At 49.1% G+C, this 21,591-nt stretch overlaps 2 protein-coding genes across 2 annotated transcripts; one reads left to right on the top strand and one right to left on the bottom strand.

The window, feature by feature from the left end:
* Positions 1-253: 253 nt before the first annotated feature.
* Positions 254-748, top strand: LOC112817705 (ribonuclease P protein subunit p20-like). Its single transcript, XM_025864934.1, has one exon. It carries the CDS (start codon positions 254-256, stop codon positions 746-748), a length of 495 nt encoding a protein of 164 aa, XP_025720719.1.
* A 4,369-nt stretch (positions 749-5,117) lies between these two features.
* On the bottom strand, positions 5,118-20,782 carry LOC112814493 (voltage-dependent N-type calcium channel subunit alpha-1B-like; the record flags this gene model as incomplete). Its single annotated transcript, XM_073890471.1, has 6 exons — positions 5,118-5,248; positions 7,481-7,571; positions 8,933-8,998; positions 9,399-9,515; positions 20,134-20,298; positions 20,581-20,782. Coding segments are annotated over 5 exons (628 nt in total), but the record flags the coding sequence as incomplete, so codon positions are not given.
* Between the last annotated feature and the right edge of the window lie 809 nt (positions 20,783-21,591).

The raw sequence follows: 21,591 nt of genomic DNA, 5'->3' as shown, positions 1-21,591 counted from the left end.
ACTATTTCTCCATGTCTTTGCCAATGCTGGTTATTTTCCATTAAAAATATTATTATCTTTCAGGATCCCCGAGCCGTAAGGGCGGCCGCAGTCTTGCGATCCTCCCGCGCGCGGCTTTTCTTCTCTTCCTCGGTCCTGCATGTCCGGCGCCGCACGCTCCGTCCGAGCGGGTGGGCGCAGCGCTTGAGTGGCTTGGCCCGGAGCAGGCCACATGCTCGGGAAGGGGACTGTGGACTGGAGAGTGGCACAGAGCATGGTGGAAAACCGAGAGCCCCGCGGGGCTGTCGAGGCTGAGCTGGACCCGGGGGAGTATACCCTTCAGAAGTGGCTCCCCCACCGCCTCTCCCGGAGGCCCAATGACATTTATGTCAACATGAAGACTGACTTTAAGGCCCAGGTGGCTTGCTGCCAAAAGCTTCTGGACGGAGGGGCTCGGGGTCAGAATTCATGCAGTGAGATCTACATTCCTGGCTTGGGCCTGGCCATCAACCGTGCTATCAACATTGCCCTACAGCTTCAGGCAGGCAGCTTCGGGTCCTTGAAGGTGGCTGCCAATACCTCCACCGTGGAGCTTGTCGATGAGCTGGAACCAGAGACTGATACTCAAGAGCCGCTGACCCGCATCCACAACAACTCGGCCATCCACATCCGGTCTTCAGGGTTTCACCCAAGTAATGGAAATGAGGATGGCCACCTTATCCACCCACCCCCACATAAGTCGGCTCAGAGATGGCTCTTCTTGTACTGAGTACAGTCACGGACCTTCTACCAGAGCCACGTAAGAAAAGTCTGTCCCCTTACAGCCCAGAGGACTCTGAACTGCGAGGGAGGGTATTGTCTCTTGTTGGGCCCAAGCGATGGGTCTTCACGAGGCTTTGTGGTCTGTAACCATTGTCCTAGACAATAAAAACTACCAAGTTGTGTTAGTATGCAGCCACCCCCCCCCAGAAAAATTATTATCTTTATAGCCATCCTAGTGAGTGTGAAGCAAGTGTGTAGTTTTGAGTTTCCTTAATGCCCAAAGATGATGAATGTCTTCATGTGCTTGCTGGCCACTCTGTATATCTTCTTGGCTAAAATGTCTATTCTGATTTTTTGCCCATTTTTTATATGGTTGTATTTTGTAGTATGGTTCTAAGGGTTCTTTATGTATTTTGGATACTATCCCCTTATAAAATATGTGGATTAATATTTTCTCCCATTCCTTAAATTGTATTTTCACATTTTTATAATACCCTTTGACACACAAAAGTGTTTAATTTTGAGTAGTCTAATTTATTTTTTTTCTTTTGTTGCTTGTGATTTTGGTGTGGAATCTGAGAATCCTCTGACAAATCCGAGATCATGAAGATCTGCCCCCTATGCTTTCTTCTAAGAGTTTTGTAGTGTTAACTCTTTCATCAATTCTGGGTTCATTTTTGTATATGGGATGAGGTAGGGGTCCATCTTTATTTTTTTGCATGCGGACATCCAGTTGTCTCTTCACCATGTCTTAAAGAAACTATTCTTTCCATACTGAACAGCTTTGGCATCCTTGTCAAAAATCAATTTTCCATAGATATTTGGATTTATTTCTGGAATCTCCATCCCACTCCACTGGTCTGTCCTTATGCGAATACCATACTGCCCCGGTATCATCCTTATTAAGATATATATAACTGACATAATTATAAGATACTTAAAGTGCATATTATGGTATATATACATACATAAACATTGTGAAACCATTCCTACCATATAATTAACACATCCATCACCTATTTTTTTTTTTTGGAAGAACACTTACGTTCTACTCTGAGAAAAATTCAATTATACAATACAGTATTATCAACTATGGTCACGTTTTACTTTACATCCTCGGACATTATTCATATTATAGCTGAAAGTGTGTCCCTTTTACCAACTTCTCCCTATTTCCCCAACTCTCTAGACCCTGGCAACGACTCTTTTATTCTCTGTTTCTATGGTTTGACCTCTAAAAAAAATTCCACATATAAGTTATATATGTAGTATGTGTCTTCCCCTGTCTGGCCTTTTTCACCTAGCATAATGCCCTCAAGATCCATCCGTGTTGTCACAAATGACAGAAGGATTTCCTCCTTTCCCATCGCTGAAAAATGTGTGCGTGTGTGCGTGTGTACACACACACCAAATCTTCCTTATCTAATTCATCTGTTGATGAACACTTAAGTTGTTTCCATATCTTGGCTCATAGGATTTTAATTTGCATTTCCCTGATGATAAGTGATGCTGAGCATCTTTACATGTACCTGTTGGTTACCTGTATGTCTTCTTTGGAAAAGTATCTCTTCAGCCACATTGTTTTTACACATGGTACCTTTATAATAAGTTTTTAAATAGGAATATGTGAGTTCTCTCACTTGGTCTTTAATTTTCATGATTTTTTGTTATTTGGGGTTCCTTGCCATTCCATATGAATTTGAGGATCAGCTTTTCCATTCCTGTAGAAAGGCCACTGGAGCTCTGACAGGGATCACATTGAATCTAGAGCTCACTTTGTGGGGACATTACCACCTTACCAATATTAAGTCTTCTGATCCATGGACATGCATGTCTTCCCATTTAATTAGGCATTCTTTAACTCATTTTAGCGATAATTTGCAGTTTTCACTGTACAAGTTTTCATCTCCATGGGTATTTATTTATTCCTAGGTATTTTATCCTTTTGGGTGCTACTGGAAATAGAAGTATTGTCTTAATTTCCTTTTCTGGTTGTTTACTATGTGTTGATTTTGTACCCTGACACTTTGATTAACTCATTTATTAGTATTAGTAGCGCGCGCGCATGTGTGTGTGTGTTTGTGTGTGTGTTCTTCAGGATGTTGTACATATAGAATAGTATCATCTGCAAATAGAGATATCTTTATTTCTTCCTTTCAATTTGGATGCTTTTTATTTCTTTTTCTTCCCTAACTGCTCTAACTAGGACTTCCAGCATGATGTTGAGAAGTGATAAAAAGTGGGCATCCTTGGTGATGGGTATTACAGAGGGCACGTTCTGCATGGAGCACTGGGTGTTATATGCAAACAGTGAATCATGGAACACTACATCAAAAACTAATGATGTAAGGTATGGTGATTAACATAATTTAAAAAAAGTGGGCATCCTTGTCTAATTCCTGCTGTTTGGGGGAAAAATTTGTAGTCTTTCACCACTGAGTATAATGTTAACTGTAGGTTTTTCATAAATGTCCTTCATCATGTTATGGATGTTCCCTTCTACTCCGAGTTTGCTAAGTGTTTTAGTCATGAAAGGGTGTTGAATTTTGTCAAATGCTTTTCCACACCAATGAGATAATCATGTGGGTTTTTTCTTCATCAAATTGGTTAATCTTTGTATGTTGAAAATGCATCCGTGCATTCCTGGGATAAATCCCATTTGATCATGGTGTATAATCCTTTTAATTAGTTCCAGTGTTGTTGGAACTAGTCTGTTAGTACCTTGTTCAAGATTCGTACTATATATTTATCAGGGACATTGGTTGTAGTTTTCTTTTTTTGTGGCATCTTTGCCTGCCTTTGGTATTAGGACAATGGCAGCATCCCAGGATGTGTTAGGAGGTGTTTGCTCTTCTACTTTTGAAAGAATCTGAATAGGGGGCACTTGGTTGGCTCAGTCAGTTAAGCATTCGAGTCTTGATTTCAGCTCAGGTCATGATCTCAGGGTCGTGATATGGAGTCCCACGTCGGGCTCCGCAATCAGCATGGAGTCTGCATGAGATTCTCTCTCTCCCTCTTTCCCTCCTCCCTCTAAAAAAATAAAAAGAGTTTGGATAGGATTTATGTTAATTCTTTTTTAATACCATTTTCTAAATTGTGGTAACACATACATAGCAAAAAGCTTACCAATTTAACCACTTTTAGGTGCACAGTGCAGCATCATCATGCACACTGACACTGTTGTGCAATCATCCCCACTGTCCATCTCCAGAATTCTTCCATCCTCCCCAACTGAAACCCTGACCCCATTAAACCCTAACTCCCACCCCTCCCCCAGTCCCTGGCACCCACCATCCTACATCCTACTCTCTGTCTCTGTGAACTTCACTCGAGGGCCTCAGATAGGTGGAACCATACAGTTATTTTTCCTTTTGTCACTGGTTTATTTCACTTGGCATAATGACTTCACGATTCATTCATATTGAAGCATGGGTCAGAACTGCCTCTCTTGTTAAGGCCGAATGATAGTCCCTTGTATGTTCATGTCACATTTTGTGTACCAATCACTTGTTGATGGGCACTTTCATTGCTTTTACCTCCTGGCCATTGTAAATAATACTGCTATGAACGTATGTGTACAAATATTTATTCAAGTCCCTATCTTCAATTCTGGCATACACCCAGAAGTGGAGTTGCTGGATTATACTGCCATTCTATTTTCAGTTTACTGAGGAGCTACCATACTGTCTTCCACAGCTGCTGCACCTCGTCACATTCTCACTGGCGTGAACGAGCGCCTGTTTCTCCAGCACCCCAGCAAATGGCAGATGCGGGTTTCTTTCTCTTTTTCTCTCATGCCTGTGCTTACTCATCAGTCATGTTGGCTCTGTCTTTAAAGTGCAGCTCAACTCCCTTCATCCCCACCCTTCTCTAGGGACTGTCACCTCCAACCATCTCCTGACCACTCTCCAGCCTCTCCTGACCAGAGGCCAGAGAGCAAGGTTTTAAAGTATCAACCAGATTGTGTCATGCCCCTGCTCAAAGTTTCCCAGAGGTTTCTGCTGACCTGGACCTAGTCCACTTACCGCCCCAACAACCAGTTTCCTGAGGCTCATCTGCCCCAGGCACACCAGCTGGAGTGCTGCTTCTTTGTAACTCATCACCATGGCAGAGGCTAAAGACTAAAGGACAGTTGTCCCATGGAAACTTAAAACCCTTTCTGAGAAGGAAAGGCAAGGCCCACAGGAGCTCATGACAGAGTGGGTCCTTTTAGAGGTCATCGTCTCTGGGGAAACAGGACCATCGACACAGAATCCGCTTGTAATGTGCCATGAATCAGTATCAGGTATCAGTGAGAGATGGAGGAGGGGGCTGGGATGGATTGAGACAGGTGGACACAGGGACACAGTGACCAGGACTTACCGGAAAGGAGCAAAGGAAGATGAAGGAGATGAAGTAGAAGTAGGCAAAGTCGTTCCCACACTCACTGACATTGGCGTGATCATCACAGGCCTGGTTGCTGAGACAAGACGGCATGATCTCATGCCAGGCCTCCGCAGTGGCACTCCTGAGAAGAAGGGCAGAGCCATGAGACCCACAAAGGAAGGCCCAGGCCAGCCTGAGAAGAAATCTCAGAAGAGCTGGCTCAAGTGCATACCCACCCTGGGCTCCCTCCCACAGACAACCCACTCATACGTAAGGTATAGGTAAGAGATGCCTACTTCTTAAAAAGAATCCTCTGGCATTAGATTTTCAAATTGATCATTAACTCGTAAAGAACTAGTTACTGGAAACAAGGCACTGCACCAAAAGTCAGCACTATGGTGAGCGCCCCCTCATGGACCTCTGGCACCTCAAAGCCAACACAGCCCTTCCTGGCATCCCTCACCCAGCATGTGCCATCCCGGCCTTCCCTGATTCAAGAAATGGGGGCTCCATCCCATTTCTTAGGCCAAATATACTGCAGGCATCCCTGCCTCCATTCTTTCTCACCAGCTTCATCAGCTCATCTACCTTCAAAAACCAGCTAGACTCTTACCACTTCTCAGCACCCTGGGCTAAGCAACAATCACCACCCCTGAGCTGCTGCAATAGCTTCCTCACGGATCTTCCTGCTCTGCCCCACCCAGCAGCCAAGTGGGTCCACTACACACAGGTGAGATCAGGTCACTTTTCCTCTCAATGACCCCTCACTCACTGCAAAAGCCAAAATTCACACAACTGCCCACAGCTCTGTGAAACTCGCAGCCTGCTCTTTCCCTGTGGTCTCTGCTCAGTCCACTCTGGCCACACCAGCGTCTGCTGTTTCCTGAACACACCAAGAATAGCCCACCAGCCTGAGTGGCCATCCTGGAAGACATTTCTTCATGGAATTTTGTCCCTTGGTTTGCGGCCAGCACGAAGGCCAGATGTGCACTAGACTTGCAGGCAGACCAGAGGACTGGGCCACCCCCCGACACTGGGTGTGCCTGCATGGTCAGATCTCGGCACAAGTGGAGCCCACTTCCCATTAACAATGGCTAGGAGTAGGGGGCTTTTCCTGCAGGGCAGTGGTCCAATGCCAAGCCTGACTGATACTCGTGCTCATACGTGACACAGAGACCAGGGAGGAAAAGAGATCTTTGAGAACAAAGACTTAAAACTGAGGCTGCTTTCATAGGCCTGCCTCAACTCTTATAGCACGAGGCAGGACATTAATAAATGAAGAGATGAAATGAACGTAATAGCTAATGTCCAGAAAAATGATGTCATTTGGAGAAAGTGTAGGCCTAAGGATACTTGTCCATCTGATTATAAAAACAAGAGTCAGACAACTCTCTCCAGGCAGCTTAGCTAAGCAGATCGGTCTGATCTCCCTCCATAAAATGACGAACATCCACGGGCCCTGGAATGCATCTGCCTGGGATTAACCGTGCTGGGCATCTCCCAGCACAGGTCTTACAGCATCCTGGTGCATCTGCATAAACAAACATGCCTGTGGGCACCTCAAGAAAGTGCCCCAGGCAGGGTTTTATGTCAGCACCCCTCCTCCACAAGTCCCAATGAAGAGCTCCTTTCTTCCCTCCTAGGGTCATGTGGTGGGCTTGCCTTAACGAAGGGGACCCTGGAGGCAGTGAGACACATTCACCCCCTCCCCACAGCCCCCAAACCAGGATGGGCCACAGGGAGTGTGTCACGTCTCGGAACAAATCTGATATGCAGCCCTGTCGAGCACACAGGGAGGCGCCTGAGCCAGAAACAAGCTACTCTGGCTGCCTTGGAACCTGGAGCCTAGGGAATTGCAGTCCTGTGAGCCTTGGGGCAGGTGGAGGCACTCACTCTGGCCAGTTGAGTTCCTTGGGTCCCTGAGTAGCACACTCTGTGTCCCCTGCCCTGACCTGCCCCCGCCCCAGGCCCCGATCCCACAGACCCTGCACTCACCAAAGTGAGCAGATGGAAAGTCTATGGCCAGCACACAGAAAAAGGCCCTGCTGGACACCTTCTGTCCTCCCAGACCCTTGGCTTCAGCATCACCTGAGGCCTTCTGGCCACCCCCAGGGATCTGAGCTGAGGTGGTCAAGGCCAGCCTCACCTGGGGCTCTCAGGTTGACCTCCCTCATGGACTTCCCTTCCATCTGTCCCGAGGCCCAGGAACCCTTAGGGAAGGAAGGAGGAAGAGGGGAGAAGAAGCTGTAAGGCCCACTGAGGGGAAGCCAGCACGAGCTGGGGTCGGAGGGGGTGGCCCTCTGGGTTGGCACAAGCCCTGTCCCTCCTGAACGGAGGAGCCTCTGAGCCTGTGTTGACTCCCCAAACAACACACCTGAACAACAGCATCAAGGCTTGCAAAAACGTCCTGAAGGTGTTGTGCCGGTTGATGCTGGTGTATCATCCAGGGCAATATTTCCAAAAACCTGAAATGAGAGAGAAGGCTGCAAGGCTGGTCCTGTTGGGCCCTCAGGAGCTGTGGCCAGGCAGAAGAGGATGTGTGCACGTGAGGACCCACAAAGCACAGGACGCTGCCCTTAGCCACCACCACTGCGGCAGGGGCTGGAGGAGCCAGCACTTCCAGCCAAACACGCCACTGCCCGCCCCCCCCCCCAGCTCTGCATGTCTACACCTGCAAGTCCGCATGCCGAGTAAAAATGCCACCCGGAGCTAAGTTTACATGGGCTGCGCTATATATAAGACAGGAAGCATTTGAAATTTCACCCTGTCATCAATGACTCCGAAGCAGTAATTTTATTGGTATTAGCTATGAGGTCAACTTGAAAGTTTCTTTCTAAATTTCTGTGCAAATATCACAATGGGCTTTTTATCCATTTTATTTGATTTATTTTTAGGGTTAGGAATGCAAACAAGTCAGTAACTGTACTTGGCTTAAAATCTGGAATCTGGCTGAAAAATTTATGAACTATCACATATTCACCAAAAACAAAGATCAGTGACCCTTCTGGTCTTATAAATTCCCAAACCAAAGCAGGCACAAATATATATATATATTTTTAAATAGCATCAGATCTCAGCAAATTTTAAAGGAAGAGAACCTTTTCAATCCCTGAATAGAGTTTAAAAATCACTTTTCAGCTAACCTTTAAGACAATGGCTTCTCCCACTATAATTTAACATTTGGATCCATCTCCCATCCTACTGTTGAAAAGTGGCCAGATGCCAAAGATTTAAAACTGGAACACTGCTTTGTCTTTTAAATGTTTTTCCAAGTAGCTGACAAAGGGTTCTTTGGCAAAATAAAGGCAATCTAACTTATCCAAGCTGAACTTGACAGTACAGTGATCTGGTGTGATCCTGTTGAATTTTTTCTTCTGTAATATATAATTTCCTGTAAAGGATCAGGTCAACTCTCTGGACTAACAGAATGACCAGCGGGTGCTTTGCAGGCCACTCAGCACCAGGCAGATGTGCTCAAAAGCTCCACCAACATGGGGGCCCGGCACCCAATCAAACATGCCCATCAACACCCTAACAGCCCAATGGGGTTCCACTCAGGAGCAAAGCAGAGCATTTTCCCACAGATGGTGGAGCTACGCCTCACTAGTGGTCTCTGGGTGACAGGCCCAAACCCGTGGTGCCCAGCCTCCGTGTCCTTATCGGTAGAACAGCCTTTCTGAGAATTACGTTCACAAAGTGCTTCAAACATAGAAATGTTCCCCAAGTGCCAATCTGTCATTGATGCTATTTGATGACCATGATCAGTGCCCTTCTGCCCCAGGGCACAGGGGCCCCTTCTGTTCCCTGTCCCATCAGGGGCACCCACCTGCATGCCGATGATGGCGTAGATGAACAACAGTATGGCGATGAGCAGACACACGTAGGGCAGGGCCTGTGGAATCATACAGAGGACAGGGCAGCTCCAGGGAGGGCTGCCCAGCTACCTTGCTCGGGCCTCGTCTGCAGAGTGGACAGTGGCCGGGTCTCTGGGGCCACCCAGACCCCAGTGACTGCAAATCCAACCCCACTGACCGTGAAGCCCCTCCACCAAGAGACCGCCTCAATTCCTTCGTCTATAATCAGTCATAGAACCCAACTCAGAGTCAGTGAGCATTACCAAGATCCTCTCTGGATCACTTAAAATGTCTTTGTAAACTACAATAGGATAACGGGTGCCAACAAGGAGCCTCCACGAGGAGGGGCTGCTCTGGTGGCAAGGAGGAGCTGGTGGCCACAGCACTGTGCATCACACAGGGGAGGGTCAGGGCACAAGGGGCATGCCTGGGCTTCACCTTGAAGGACTGGACAAAGGTCCACAGCAGGATACGGATGGTGTAGCCTTGGCGCAGCAACTTGATGAGCCGGGCAGCACGGAAGAGGTGGAGAAAGCTGAGGTTGATGAAATTGTTCTGTAGGGAAGAGAGGCTGTTCTCTAACCTGCGGAGACCAGCCTCCTGCAACTGCAGGTGCTGCTCCCCACCCACCTCTCCCTGGCGTGCTGTGGTCCCGATGAAAAGTGCATATGAAGAGAGATCGAACAAAACGTCACTGCTCTATGGTATAAACAGCAATCGGCCACCAGAAAACCTTCCAAAAGTAAAGCTTGTCATTGCAAATCACCTCTCATGCAGCAAATCAAAGAAACCCCTCTGCTTTAGGCTCCCCTGCACCCAACAGGGAGGGAGAGAGAGAAAAATTCTCAGAAGCAGCTCCTTGCTGCCAGGTGGAGCCAGGAGACCAACTGTGGATGGGCCTCTAACACTGACTGCCTCTTGCATGACACAGCCAAGCCGTCCAAGGGCCAGGCAGGGCTGCTTCTTCACCGAGAGCCTCTGAAGGGCCCTTTGCTTCTCCATACGGCTAGCAAAGCCCCTGATGCCTGGAACCTGGCAGAGGGGCAAACATCTCTTCTGGGGCTGCTCCTGGTGCCTGCAGACAAGTCACCATAGGAAGGGTAAGTGTTGGCGATCCTGCGGGCCACACCACGGAAGCCACTTATGAAATCCGCAAATGGGCTCAACTCCAGAGATCCCAGGGTATCTAGCACTGCTCCCTCATCCAAGAGGTTCAAAATCAAGCACAAAAAGAAGCAATAAACTCTGGACTCCATAGATTACCTGGGAGGGAGGCTTCCACCTTGGCCCAGGGCGCCTAGAGTTATTGGCACATCCCTTTCAGGGAGCACGGCTCTGGATGGTGTCCACGACGTGGGGGTGCTTGTGGCCCTGGGCAGTCTTCCACCCTCTGTCTGCTTGGAGACCAGGTGCCCGCACACAGCCTGACAGCAGCTTCCTGCCACTTTGGTGTTTTAACATATGCAAGCAGCTCAGGCCTAGACACATCGTATCGCCAGATTCAGTGGTCAGATGAAGAAAAAAGAACACGACATGTTGAATGAGAGCAGCAGTAGGAGAGCACGTGCAGGAGGCATGGGGAGCCTGGGGAGAGCTGGCCGCCCTCCCTCCAGGGCTGCCCATCTGCTCTAGGCTGGGCTGAGGCCTTTGGTGGAGAGGCAGGTCTCACTCTTACTTCTAAGGACAGTGGCCCCAACCCAGCCCTTGTCTGCCTCTTCAGTTCCCACCGGGGTGGCTTGAGACTAGACTGTCTCTGCTGGAGGGCTAGATGTCGGAGCCATGGGGTGGGAGGTCTGGTAGTCACAAGGAGGTGCTGACTGTGGTCCAGATCAGCAAGAAGGCAGGAGTGGACCTTGAGGTGTGACCCTGGAGGGCACACAGTTTGCCTAGAGCTCCCTCACCTGCTTGTGCTGGGGAAAGAGAATCTCAGTGGTAGAGGATGGCCAAGAGACATCCACCCCTGCCCCATGGGCCCCAGGTTCTCAAATGAGCCAGTCACCTTGGGAGGATGGGTACAGAGATGGAAGGGGGACTTTGTCTACAGTGCTGGGAAATCCTTTGTACAAGACAATAAAGCAGAGGAACGGGAGGGAGCTTCCAAGGACCCGGCCTCTAAAGCACCTGCTCACTTGGGTCTGGAGGGGCCAAGACTGTGATAACACAGTTATCATTTGCCCAGCCCAACATGCTCTGCTCAGGCCACTGGCACAGACGAGAAGATTTCCTGGAGATATTGGGGAAAATCTAGGCTCTGTGTGAGGAAGAAGGGATGGAAGACAAGGCAGGGGAAGGCACTGTCCATCCACATAGTGCATGAACACAAAACTCAACAAGTCATCTGCTACGTTTTGTTGAGACTCAAGTTCTCACGCCTCCTCCCAGATGTCTTTTCTCGGGGCTCCAGTGGGCATTCGGGAGGGGGGGTGGCAACAGACAGACAGCCCTAGAGAGCCATGAGGACAGATGGCGACAGCAGCCACAGATAGTCCGAGCACGACATGGCAGGCAGAGCACTCCATGGCTGTGCCCAGGGCGGGAGCTGCCAGGCAACACCATGCGAGCGCATGCAGGAGAGCAGGGGCAGCAAGCACACGGCAGCCTCCCACGGCTATGCATAGTCGCCTCTGGCCTCGACCAACCCCTTGGAGATGGACATAGCTTGCCCCATCCTCCCAGAGTCCGTGGTTTCTGTCACACCAGAGAGCACCTACTACTTCCCCTACTACTTCAAGGCCAGGCCCTTCCTTATTGCCATCTGCCTCTGCATCAGGAAAGGTCAGAGCACCCCAAAGATGCATCATCACACCTCTCAATGTGGTAGCTGATTCACCTTGAGGGTACACTGGTCCCTGGCTCCTTTGAGCCCCTTGCTTCCTCATCCAGAAGATGCAGACATTAGGACATTGTGCCCAGATGGTGAGGAGTCCGAGATTTAAGGGATTAAAAGGTACGCTGGGCATTATGAAACATGGCCCCCACAAAGGGGATCAACAGGCCTCAGACCCGGATCGGCATCTCCTGCATCCAAGTACATCACTGTTTCCAGTCAGGGTCAAGCAAAGTGACCTGTGCACATCTGCTGGGGGCCACAGTCTATGCTGCAACAAACTGCTCTCCTAATCAGCTTTGTTCTCATGGGACAGTGATGAAGAAAAGAAAAGCTCTGTATACCCCAACATGCGCAGCATGTCAGGTGATGATGTGTGCTCTGGAGGATGAGGAAGTGCATGGGGGGGTGCTGTTCCCAAGTGGACAGGAAAAGGCCACGAAAAAGCCTGGGTGAGTGGAAAATTTCTGTGGCATCAAATGGCATTTTTCTCACAACTCAAGATCTTCTGCTCCACTTGTGAATCATTTTATCGTTAATGTTCATTTTGTAAAAGGAATCTCAAATATTTGCTACTTTATGTGAATTTCCAGTCACAGCTTCAGTTTAATCTGCTCCTGGAATCTTTGCTCTCCTTGCAAACATTCCTGAAGGCATGGAAGGAAGCCCCAGTTCATGCTACCTGCACTCCACACGAGCTGAAGGAGCAAGGGTGCACAAGTGGATCAATGATGCCTGGGTGCAAGAGCCCTGAGCTTCACTGTCTCAGGGGGCAGACCCTCTTCCCACTCCATCAGGCCTTACACCACCCCTTTTTGAATCATGAAGACAAAATCTCCAATCTCCTCCAGCCCTAAGACCCAGAGAGGGTTCCCTACGGAAAGGCATGTCCAGGTAGAATGTTACAGGAGACATCGTCAGAGGCCACCAGGGAGAACCAGCCTTGTTTGTTGGTATGGTGGGGAAGGGAGCAGAAGGGAGACGGTGCAAGAGAACCCATGGATTCTGTAGGATCAAGTCCAAACTCATGTCCTACAAAAATCGCCCCAATTCTGAGCCTGATCCCGACAAGAAAAACTGAGCACTTAGCTGCTTCGCTCAGAAGACCCTATACCTCCTCTCTAGACCCAAGGCCAGCTCCTGAATCCAGTGGCTCCTGGGAGGGCCTTCAGAAGCCCCTGCTGGAGCCCACGAGCCGAGAAAAAGAGGCCAGAGGCGATGGGTGTACTGCCAGACTCTGACCACACCCCTCAGGAAGGCAGTGGTGAGGGGTCACAGGAAATGGAAGGAAGAACAGGAGGAGAGCAAGCAAAGCAAGGAGTTTTAAGAACTGTTGAAAGTCATGAAACCAACCGTTTCCTATATGTGACGTTGTCATGGATGGATATTTGCGTATTATTTACAAATTGGGATGTTTGAGCAGCAGGTGCGCAACATACAGATGGAGACATGGTTTTCGTGTTGTCTGTTGGTTGGATGGCGTGAGTCAGCAGGTAGGTTAAGGTAAATCAAGAACAAAAACAGAAAACAAAAGAGAAAATGAGTCACCAACACAAGCAAAAACTCAAACTTTGAATACCTCACTGGAAAATTTTAGGATTTTAGTAAACTTTGCATATTTGGCTTAAAATGCATCAAATCAAAACATATTTTTGAAATCTGTAGGTTATGCAGACAGGGTGGCATTCATTTGCATTCCTGTTTCTAATGCAAATCCAAAGATGACTCACAGACACTTATTTTTTTATTTCCAGGCAAAGAAATCAATGTCAGTTTTATGCTTGCTTGGGAATGCTGTTTCTACATGACTCTGGTTAAGACTATTATTCTATTTTGATTAAGTTGGTGGTGGGAACTGACACTCATCTTTTTGCCTAAGGAAAAAAAAGTACATTCACAAAGTAACATCTGAAGTGACTACAAATGAACAAAAATAAAGACACCACTAATCCACATGACGACTTCCTTTCATCTTTTCCCCTCTCGGCAGAACTCGGTGAAGGACTGAGCTCCGAGAGCACCAGCGGCCAGGGCACAGCAGAGCTTCCAAGCCAAGTGGCTCCTCAGCCCTCCCACCGGCGCTGCTAGGCATCGGGGACCGACGGCAGCAGCCATGGAGGGCTTATTTGAAGCAGGGTCTGATACAACCACAAGCCCGCTTGGCCTTGCGTGTCCAACAGCTGAGGGACAGACACTGGGCTACTCCAGCCACCTGCACTACAGAAGGTCTCTGCCTTGTGTGCGGGCCACTTTGGAGGCGGAAGTCTCCCTGCAAGACAGCTGGGCGTCATGCTCTCTGCATGTCTGGCAACCCCCACCCTTGATGCCTGCTCATCAGTCCGCCCTCTTGGGTGAGGAGGCACAAACTTGAAGAAACCCCCAGAGCTGTGCCCTTGCAGACAGGAGCGCACTGTCTGGATCCCTTTATCTAGGGAACAAAGATGCCTGTGTCCAAGGACGGGGCCCGTAGGGATCAGCAGCCAGCTTGCTCCTCCCAGAAACCACACTGGTATGAACTATTTCTGGATGAGAAGCACTTGGGCAATGCCACAATGCCAATGGTTGGTGTGACAGAACAGCCTTGGTTTTTGTGTGAAAATGGCAGTTCAGAACTTTACCCGCATTATTTGGATTACTAATTTTTAAAACGATAAAACATACCACATACACAAAAGAATATGTATAAATATGTGTATGGATGCACATTTTCAAAGAAAAATCATAGAATGTCCATATATTCTTCATTCAGCTTAAAGAAAACAGAATGTTACCATTACTTTTGAAGCCCATCCTATGTCCCTTTCTCCTCCCCAGATGTAGTAGCTACCCTTAATTCTTGTTAATAATTGCTTTTCTTTACTGTCTTATGACAAACTCTTAAAATGCGTTATACTTGACTTTTCTTAGCCTTTTTAATGGGACGCTACCGTATGCAGCCTTCGCAGACTTGGGTAAACTTGTGCTGACGGCAAGCAAACTCTGCTTCTGAAAAGCATCCCTCTTGATGTGGAGACCACCACCCTCCAGTGCGTGCGGCACTTCACTAGGTTCACGTCCCCTAACAATCAGTGCGTTCCGCTGCTACTGTGAAAAAGGTAGCCACGACCCTCTGTGTGAAAGTGTCTCCAGGTCACCTGCCCAGACACCCTCTGGCTTATGTGTCTAAGTCACTGCAGGCATGCATATGTCCAGCTTTCTAGGGACTGCCACACTCTTCCGAAAAGGTTGTCCAATAAACACCCCCAGCAGTAGCGTGGAGGTTCTGGCTGTCCCACTCGCTAACCATTGGCAGGGCTGGAATTCCAGTTTGACGTTTGACAAACCAGAGGGTGTGAAATGGCATCTCAATGTCATTTCACTTTACATTTCTTTAATTACAAATAAGGGTGAGCAGCTTTTCCTATGTTAATTGGTCATTTCTATTTCTTATTCTTTTAGTAAAATGCCCAATTATGCCTTCATTTCGTTTTTCCTTTCGGTTGCTTTTGTTTGTCTTAATGATTCACAGAAGAGCCTTGCACATTCTGCACACTAACCTTTGCTAATGGTTTGGAAAACCTCTCTGCCCTCCGGCCACGCCTTTGTCACTAAATGTTGGTGCATCTTAGAACTCAGTAGCTCATTCTTTTATCTCCTTTATTGATCTCATTCAGTCTCATGGATCTGATATCATCTCATATGCTCATGGTTCCCACTCCTATGACACTAGCATGAATCTCTTCTCCAAACTCCAGGCCCATCTGTCCATCGGACTGTTGGATGATTCCTTCAGGGAGGCCAACAGGCAACTCAAATCTAACATGTACAAATTGCATCCAGTCCACATGTACAAACAGTCCACAACAAACCTGTTCCACCCACAGTCTTTCCCATTTCAATTAATGATAATCGACGTTCCCAAGTGCTCAGACTTTGATGCCATTCTTGCTCAACTTTCAGAGACATGTGGTCGATCTGCAGCTCTACTGGAAAATACATCCAGAATGATGATCTCTCACCTTAGACCCACTGCCGGGCTCCCTGCTATGTCATTCAGTGGCACTCACATCCTCACAGGCCCAATACTCAATTGTCAGCATCCATATCTTTTTTTCCTGAGAATTTTCCCAGGGCAGGACATGAGAATTAACATTCTCTGGCCCCCTCTCCCCAGCAGCCTTCAAATAGTAGCTAACAGCACTTGCTGAAAAATACCCCAGTCGGGTGTCTGGGTGGCTCAGTTGGTTGAGCGACTGCCTTCGGCTCAGGTCATGATCGTGGAGTCCCGGGATCGAGTCCCGCATTGGGCTCCCTGCTCAGCAGGGAGTCTGCTTCTCCCTCTGACCCTCTTCCCTCTCGTGCTATTTCTCATTCTCTCTCTCAAATAAATAAATAAAATCTTCAAAAAAATACCCCATCACCCCGCCACTTACTGGGATAATGGAGGCTCAGGACTCCCAATGAGGACCCACAGTGGTACCTGGCTTCATAGTACCATGTATTGGCTGCCCCCCTTCCCTGGCCCACTTCCTTGTTCCCCTAGTATTCCAGGGATCACCTCCCAAATAAATGACTTGCATTGAACTCCTGTCTTGGGGTCTGTCTCTGGGATAATCCAACTAAGCCCTAACTTGCCTAGCTGCTTCTGCCTGTGCCCTGCACTATATTCTCAGCCAGAGGTTTGGTCTGAAAAGCCAGATTATGTCACTCCTCTTCCTACCTCACTCAAAATAGAGGGCAGAGTCTCATGGCAGGTGGCTCAGTGCCCCAGGCCTTGCACCTTTGCTGCACCTGTCTTCCTTAGCTCACTCCTACCCCAACATATCATGGGATGATCACTAAAGCCAGGAGGAAAAACTCAAGCCTATTACATGAAGCGGTTGGCTCAATACATTGGTGTCACTAGAACCCCACACAGAGACGAGCTGGAAGACAGTGGTGAGGCAGAGTTCTAAGTGGTGAACCTGAGCAGCCATGGCGCAGATGGAGAAAGAAGTTGCCTGTGGTATGGATTAGAGGACCTTAGGCAAGAGCTAAAGCTTGGCCAGGGCTCCGGAGGGAACAAAGTTTGGGGAACGGTATCCACAGGGGCCTAGGGAATGGAGGCTACATGCAGGTCCTTGTATTACACATCAGTGTCCACCACAGAGCATCCACAACTGTAGGGGCACTAAAAACCAGGCCTTGAGATGGTTTACCCAACAGATGACAGCCAGCCTCGATTCTCACTAGCCCGTGTTCACATAGTAGATCCATGAATGGAGTGACCATGATGGCTGAGATGAAAGCTGTGCCTGAGCCCATGGCTGGGCTGATCCAGCCGTGACCACTACTAAACACCCAGCCCAGTATGATCAAAAGTCAACGAGGCCTCTACAATGCACCATGATTTAGGCTGTCAGCCAGCCACTTGGTGGTAATTTGCTTACATGAGAATCCTTTCACCTGGAAATGGCAGTGATTTGTCTCTACTGGGATCACTCATACTCTGGGTGTGGGTTTGTCTTTGCCCATGGAATACCTTGGCCCACACAAGTACCAGGGATTTACCCATATTGGATTCCACATAACATCGACTCCAAACTGAGCAAGCAGAAGCAGGTACAAAAGGAGCAGGTGACACGGGATCCACTGGCATATAATATTCAACATCATTCAGGAGGTGGAAACCTCATAAAACACTGAAAAAGCCTCTTAAAGACACAGATTAAATGCTGGCTTGGTGATGTACCTCACAGGGTTGGGATATTGTCCTTCAAGATGAACTGACAAACAAGAGATGGTACTGGGTGTCCAACTGTCGCACAGATCCAGAAAGCAAGGGGTGGAAGTAGGGGTGGCCCCTCTCACTATCCTCCAGCAACCCAGGTCAGACTTTGTTCTCATCATCTCCATAAGTTTAGGTTTGGCAAATCTAGAGGTCCTGGCTCAAGGGGTAGGGAAGGCCTACACTGTGGAACACCAAAGTCATGGTGGGCCCCTGTCACTTGTGTTCCTCATGCCGTAAAATCAGGAGGCAGAGCAGAGTTTCCAGGCTGGCCAGGGTACTGGATGCTGGGAATGGAGAAGGGCAGAGCTACCATTACCTAGGGTAGGAAGAAGTCTATCTGGAAATCAGGGGGTTCACTAGGGCCTTTCTGTGTTCTATGACCAGTCTTAATTACGACTGGACTACTATGGCAGCCAGAACCACACAAGGGTGTGACAAGCAGGGGCTTGGGCTTCATAGGGTGACAGTGTGGGCTGCCTCATCCCGCCCAGCAACTAGAGCGACAGAAGGCTGGCCACCTGTCAGGGGACCCCAAAAGGGGTTAGGAAGAATAAGTTAATGAACATCAACTTAACTCAGACTAGTTCTAGCTGGTCACCAACCCTCTTCTCCCACACATCGTGACCAGCATCATCCTGAAGAAGGAGGGAAGTGAACCCAGTGTGAGACGTGGGCAGAGCTGAGTGGGGCCAGGGTAACAGCAGACACTTGTGTGCTCCAGTGCGGTCCTGTTACCAAGGAGTCTGATATTCCTTCCTCCCCAGTGGTGCCAGAGCCTGTTTTGCCTGCACGTGGGGTGCACTCAGAAGGGTTGGAGATATCTGACAACTGCAGCCCCCAGGTGCAGCCCTTGGTGGTGGACTAATCTGTACAGAGGCATGAGCTCTGTAGCTCTGAGGGGTGAGCACCCTGTCTCCAAGCCCCCGTCGGGGATGACCCAGATGCACCCCGGCAATTGGCTCCAGATCCATTTCTGATCCCCCTTCTCTTAGCCGTCCATTTCCCCAAACTTCCCTCTCATGGTCTTGCCTGGGAGTGCTTCCTAAGAAATGACTTGTATAAGAACCCCAGCTTAAGTGTCTGCTCCTGGAGAATTCACCTTAGGACTGAGATGAGATTTTTTGCCATTTAATTCTGACATAATTCATTGTACTCAAAGAATACTGCTTTATGATTCAGATTCCTTGAAATTTGTCGAGACAATTTCATATTTTAGCACTTGGTCAGTTTTTACATATAATCTGTCTATGTTTGATATGAATGAGTATCCCATTTTATTTACACACACACACACGTAAAACAAACCTAATATTCTAAAATATTCGAAATTCTTGTTGGTTTTAGTTCATGTACTTTGGTGCCAAGTTGTTAGATTCGTCAGACACACACAGATTTAAAAGATTCTTGTCTTCCTGGTCAGTTGTTACAACGAAGCTCCCAGGTGACTCTCAGACCACCAGCCTAGAAGACCTTTTGGAAACCACTTTCTTATCCGAGAGAAAGCATTTCCCAAGACAATACCCATTCCCCAACTCCACCTCTGGAGAGGAGGCTCCTTCTTTTCAGGTGCTCCTGGGGAACTCTGGCAAGAGAGAAGGGGCTAACACTCAGGACCTGGAGGCGCACTGAGCAGCACTGCCTAGAAGGATACCATTCTGGGGCCTGCAGGAAGGACAGGAAACATTACTTACCGCAATCTCTGTTACTAAAATATCAGTAATACTTCCCAACACAGTGACAAAGTCAAAGACATTCCAGGCATCTCAGAAATAGTTCTGGAGAGAAAAAAGAGCAGTTACTGCTAGAGGCTGGTAAGGGTTCTGCCAGGCAAGGAGTTCCAGGAAGTACCCCTAATCAAGAAAGGAGCAAAGGGACAGATGGGCCACCCAGGGGGGACACCACAGCTGGGTAAGCAAACACCTGTGGGTCTGAGCAGGTGCAGAACTGAGAGCTGTGTGTCCAAAGAGGAGGAGGCTGGCCCCGCCTGTCTCCAGGAACTGGGCTCAGGGCAGAGCTCAGGCAGCTCAGGTTATTGGAGCAGCCCCTTCCTCAGGAGCCCCCGCAATGTCACACTTGCTCTGGGGCCTTGGGGAATTCCCAGCTCTAAGCTACAAGTCCCTGAAGATCCCCCCTACAGAGAGGGAGCCAGAATGCAGACCACCAAAAGGCCAAGAGGGAGCCAAGGCACCTACTAGCACCCCAAAAGCGAAGATCTTCAGCACGCATTCCATGGAGAACATGGATGTGAACACAATGTTCAGGCATTTCAACATTAGCTCATATTCATATGGTGCGCCATAGAACTGCACGGGGAATAAGTGCCATTGCCTGCAGGTTCAGCTGGCCCAAGACACCCCAGCCTTGACCTCCTGCCAGAGCAGAGAGAACTGCATGCCTGCCCAGGGTAGGGATACCTGTCCCTGCTCTCCCCGTTTTCTCCCAGGACACTCTCACCATCTCAGCCCACAGAGAACCCAGGGCACTGGGCTTCTATAGGCATCTCATGCTGACCAGGATGTGATCAGCTGCAACTATGGCTCTCTCTCTCTCACACACCCCAGCTGGCACCCACTGTCCCCCGTGCTGGGCCAACATACCTTCATCATTAGCACCACTGTGTTGAGGGCGATCATGGCCATGATGAAGTACTCAAAGGGAGGCGAGACCACAAATGTCCATGTTTTGTACCGGAATGACTGCTTGTCCTGGGGCAGGTACCTCGTCAGGGGCTTGGTGCTGATGGCGAAGTCGATGCAAGCCCTCTGCCCGGGGACAAGGGAGCACTGAGAACATGGTGGGGTTGGGAGGAACCCCACACTGCGGCACCCACTGCACCCCACAGTTGTCTCTTCCATCCTCGCCGGCAGCCCTGACCAGCCACACTCGGTCTCTCCCTGCCCATGTGCTGGCCACCAGCTATGCGGTGATGAGCGAGTCCCATGCGGAAAGGAATTCCAGTGGTTCTTCCCATGCTGCCCATCAGGGGAGCCCAGCAGAGCATCCAATGCACACGTGCTCATGGGGCAGAAGAGGGAGGCACCCACCTCGTTCCTCTCTAGGCTGCATTCAGACATCACCTTGTCCCCCTGCTCCTGGAAGGTGATGATGATCAAGGCCACAAATATGTTAACGAAGAAGAAGGGAAAGACCACGAAGTAGACCACGTAGAAGATGGAGAGCTCCATGCGGTACCCAGGGCTTGGGCCCGGGTCCTCATACGTGGCGTCCACAGAGTGTTTCAGGACCCTGCACCAAGGGCAAACAACAAGTGTCAGGGGGACCCCTGAGGAAAGAGCCATGGGAAAATCAAGACGTGTATCACAGGTGAGGCTTGCATATCTGAGCCCAGAGATGGCAAGAGGAAGGGGGTGCTCAACACTGCAGGCCCCAGGCCGCTCCCCAGGACCGCAGTCTCCTGAGGTAGACTTCCTTCCCTATAGGGCTTGTTCCCAGGGCTGTTGGAGGGCCATCAAGGTTCTCCAGGGACCAGAGGTCCTAACCCCAGGACAGGTGGAGGCCCAGGAGTTCTGCCCTGCCCTGCTTACTCCTGGCTCACACCTGCTCAGGCCCAGCTCACCAGTTCATACCCAGCTTCACCTGCCTTTAGAAAGTCCTGGGCTCCTGGCGCAGCATTGAACCTACTTTCTGAGCAGTGGTCCTCCCAGCCCCAAAGGAAGTCCCCAGTCATCCAGTGTGGCACTGAAGACATACATCCCACTGTCTACCCTTAACTGAGGCCAGAAGGGTAGCACAGGGAGACACCAAATTGACCCATTCTTCCTCAGGTCTTCATCCACTCAAAAACGATTTTCAGGAGATCACTATGCTGTGTACTTTGTCTTAATTTCGTCCTCTTTCCAGGTTGCCCGCTCCTAGAAGGCAGAGTCATGTCTTACCTGGTGGGTGCAAGAGCCTATGGTGTATTTGCTGGAAGACTAGAACACAAACGGATGCAGAGTTTGAGACTCCCTGCCCAAGCTGCCCCTCTGCTCTAGCGTGATCTGACACAATGAGCCAGTGAGCACTCACATGGGCCGCCCTTCTCCTGTGGACAC

Source organism: Callorhinus ursinus, unplaced genomic scaffold, assembly GCF_003265705.2.
Source record: "Callorhinus ursinus isolate GAN/ISIS: 27379988/994484 unplaced genomic scaffold, GSC_fseal_2.0 scaffold319, whole genome shotgun sequence".
NCBI lineage: Eukaryota > Metazoa > Chordata > Mammalia > Carnivora > Otariidae > Callorhinus > Callorhinus ursinus.
The sequence above is the reverse complement of the archived record's forward strand: the minus strand, read 5'-3'. Positions and strand labels throughout refer to the sequence as shown.

What these genes read in the sequence shown, in the direction of transcription:
- LOC112817705 (XM_025864934.1), top strand. Translation starts at nt 254, where the DNA reads ATGGTGGAAAACCGAGAGCCCCGCGGGGCTGTCGAGGCTGAGCTGGAC.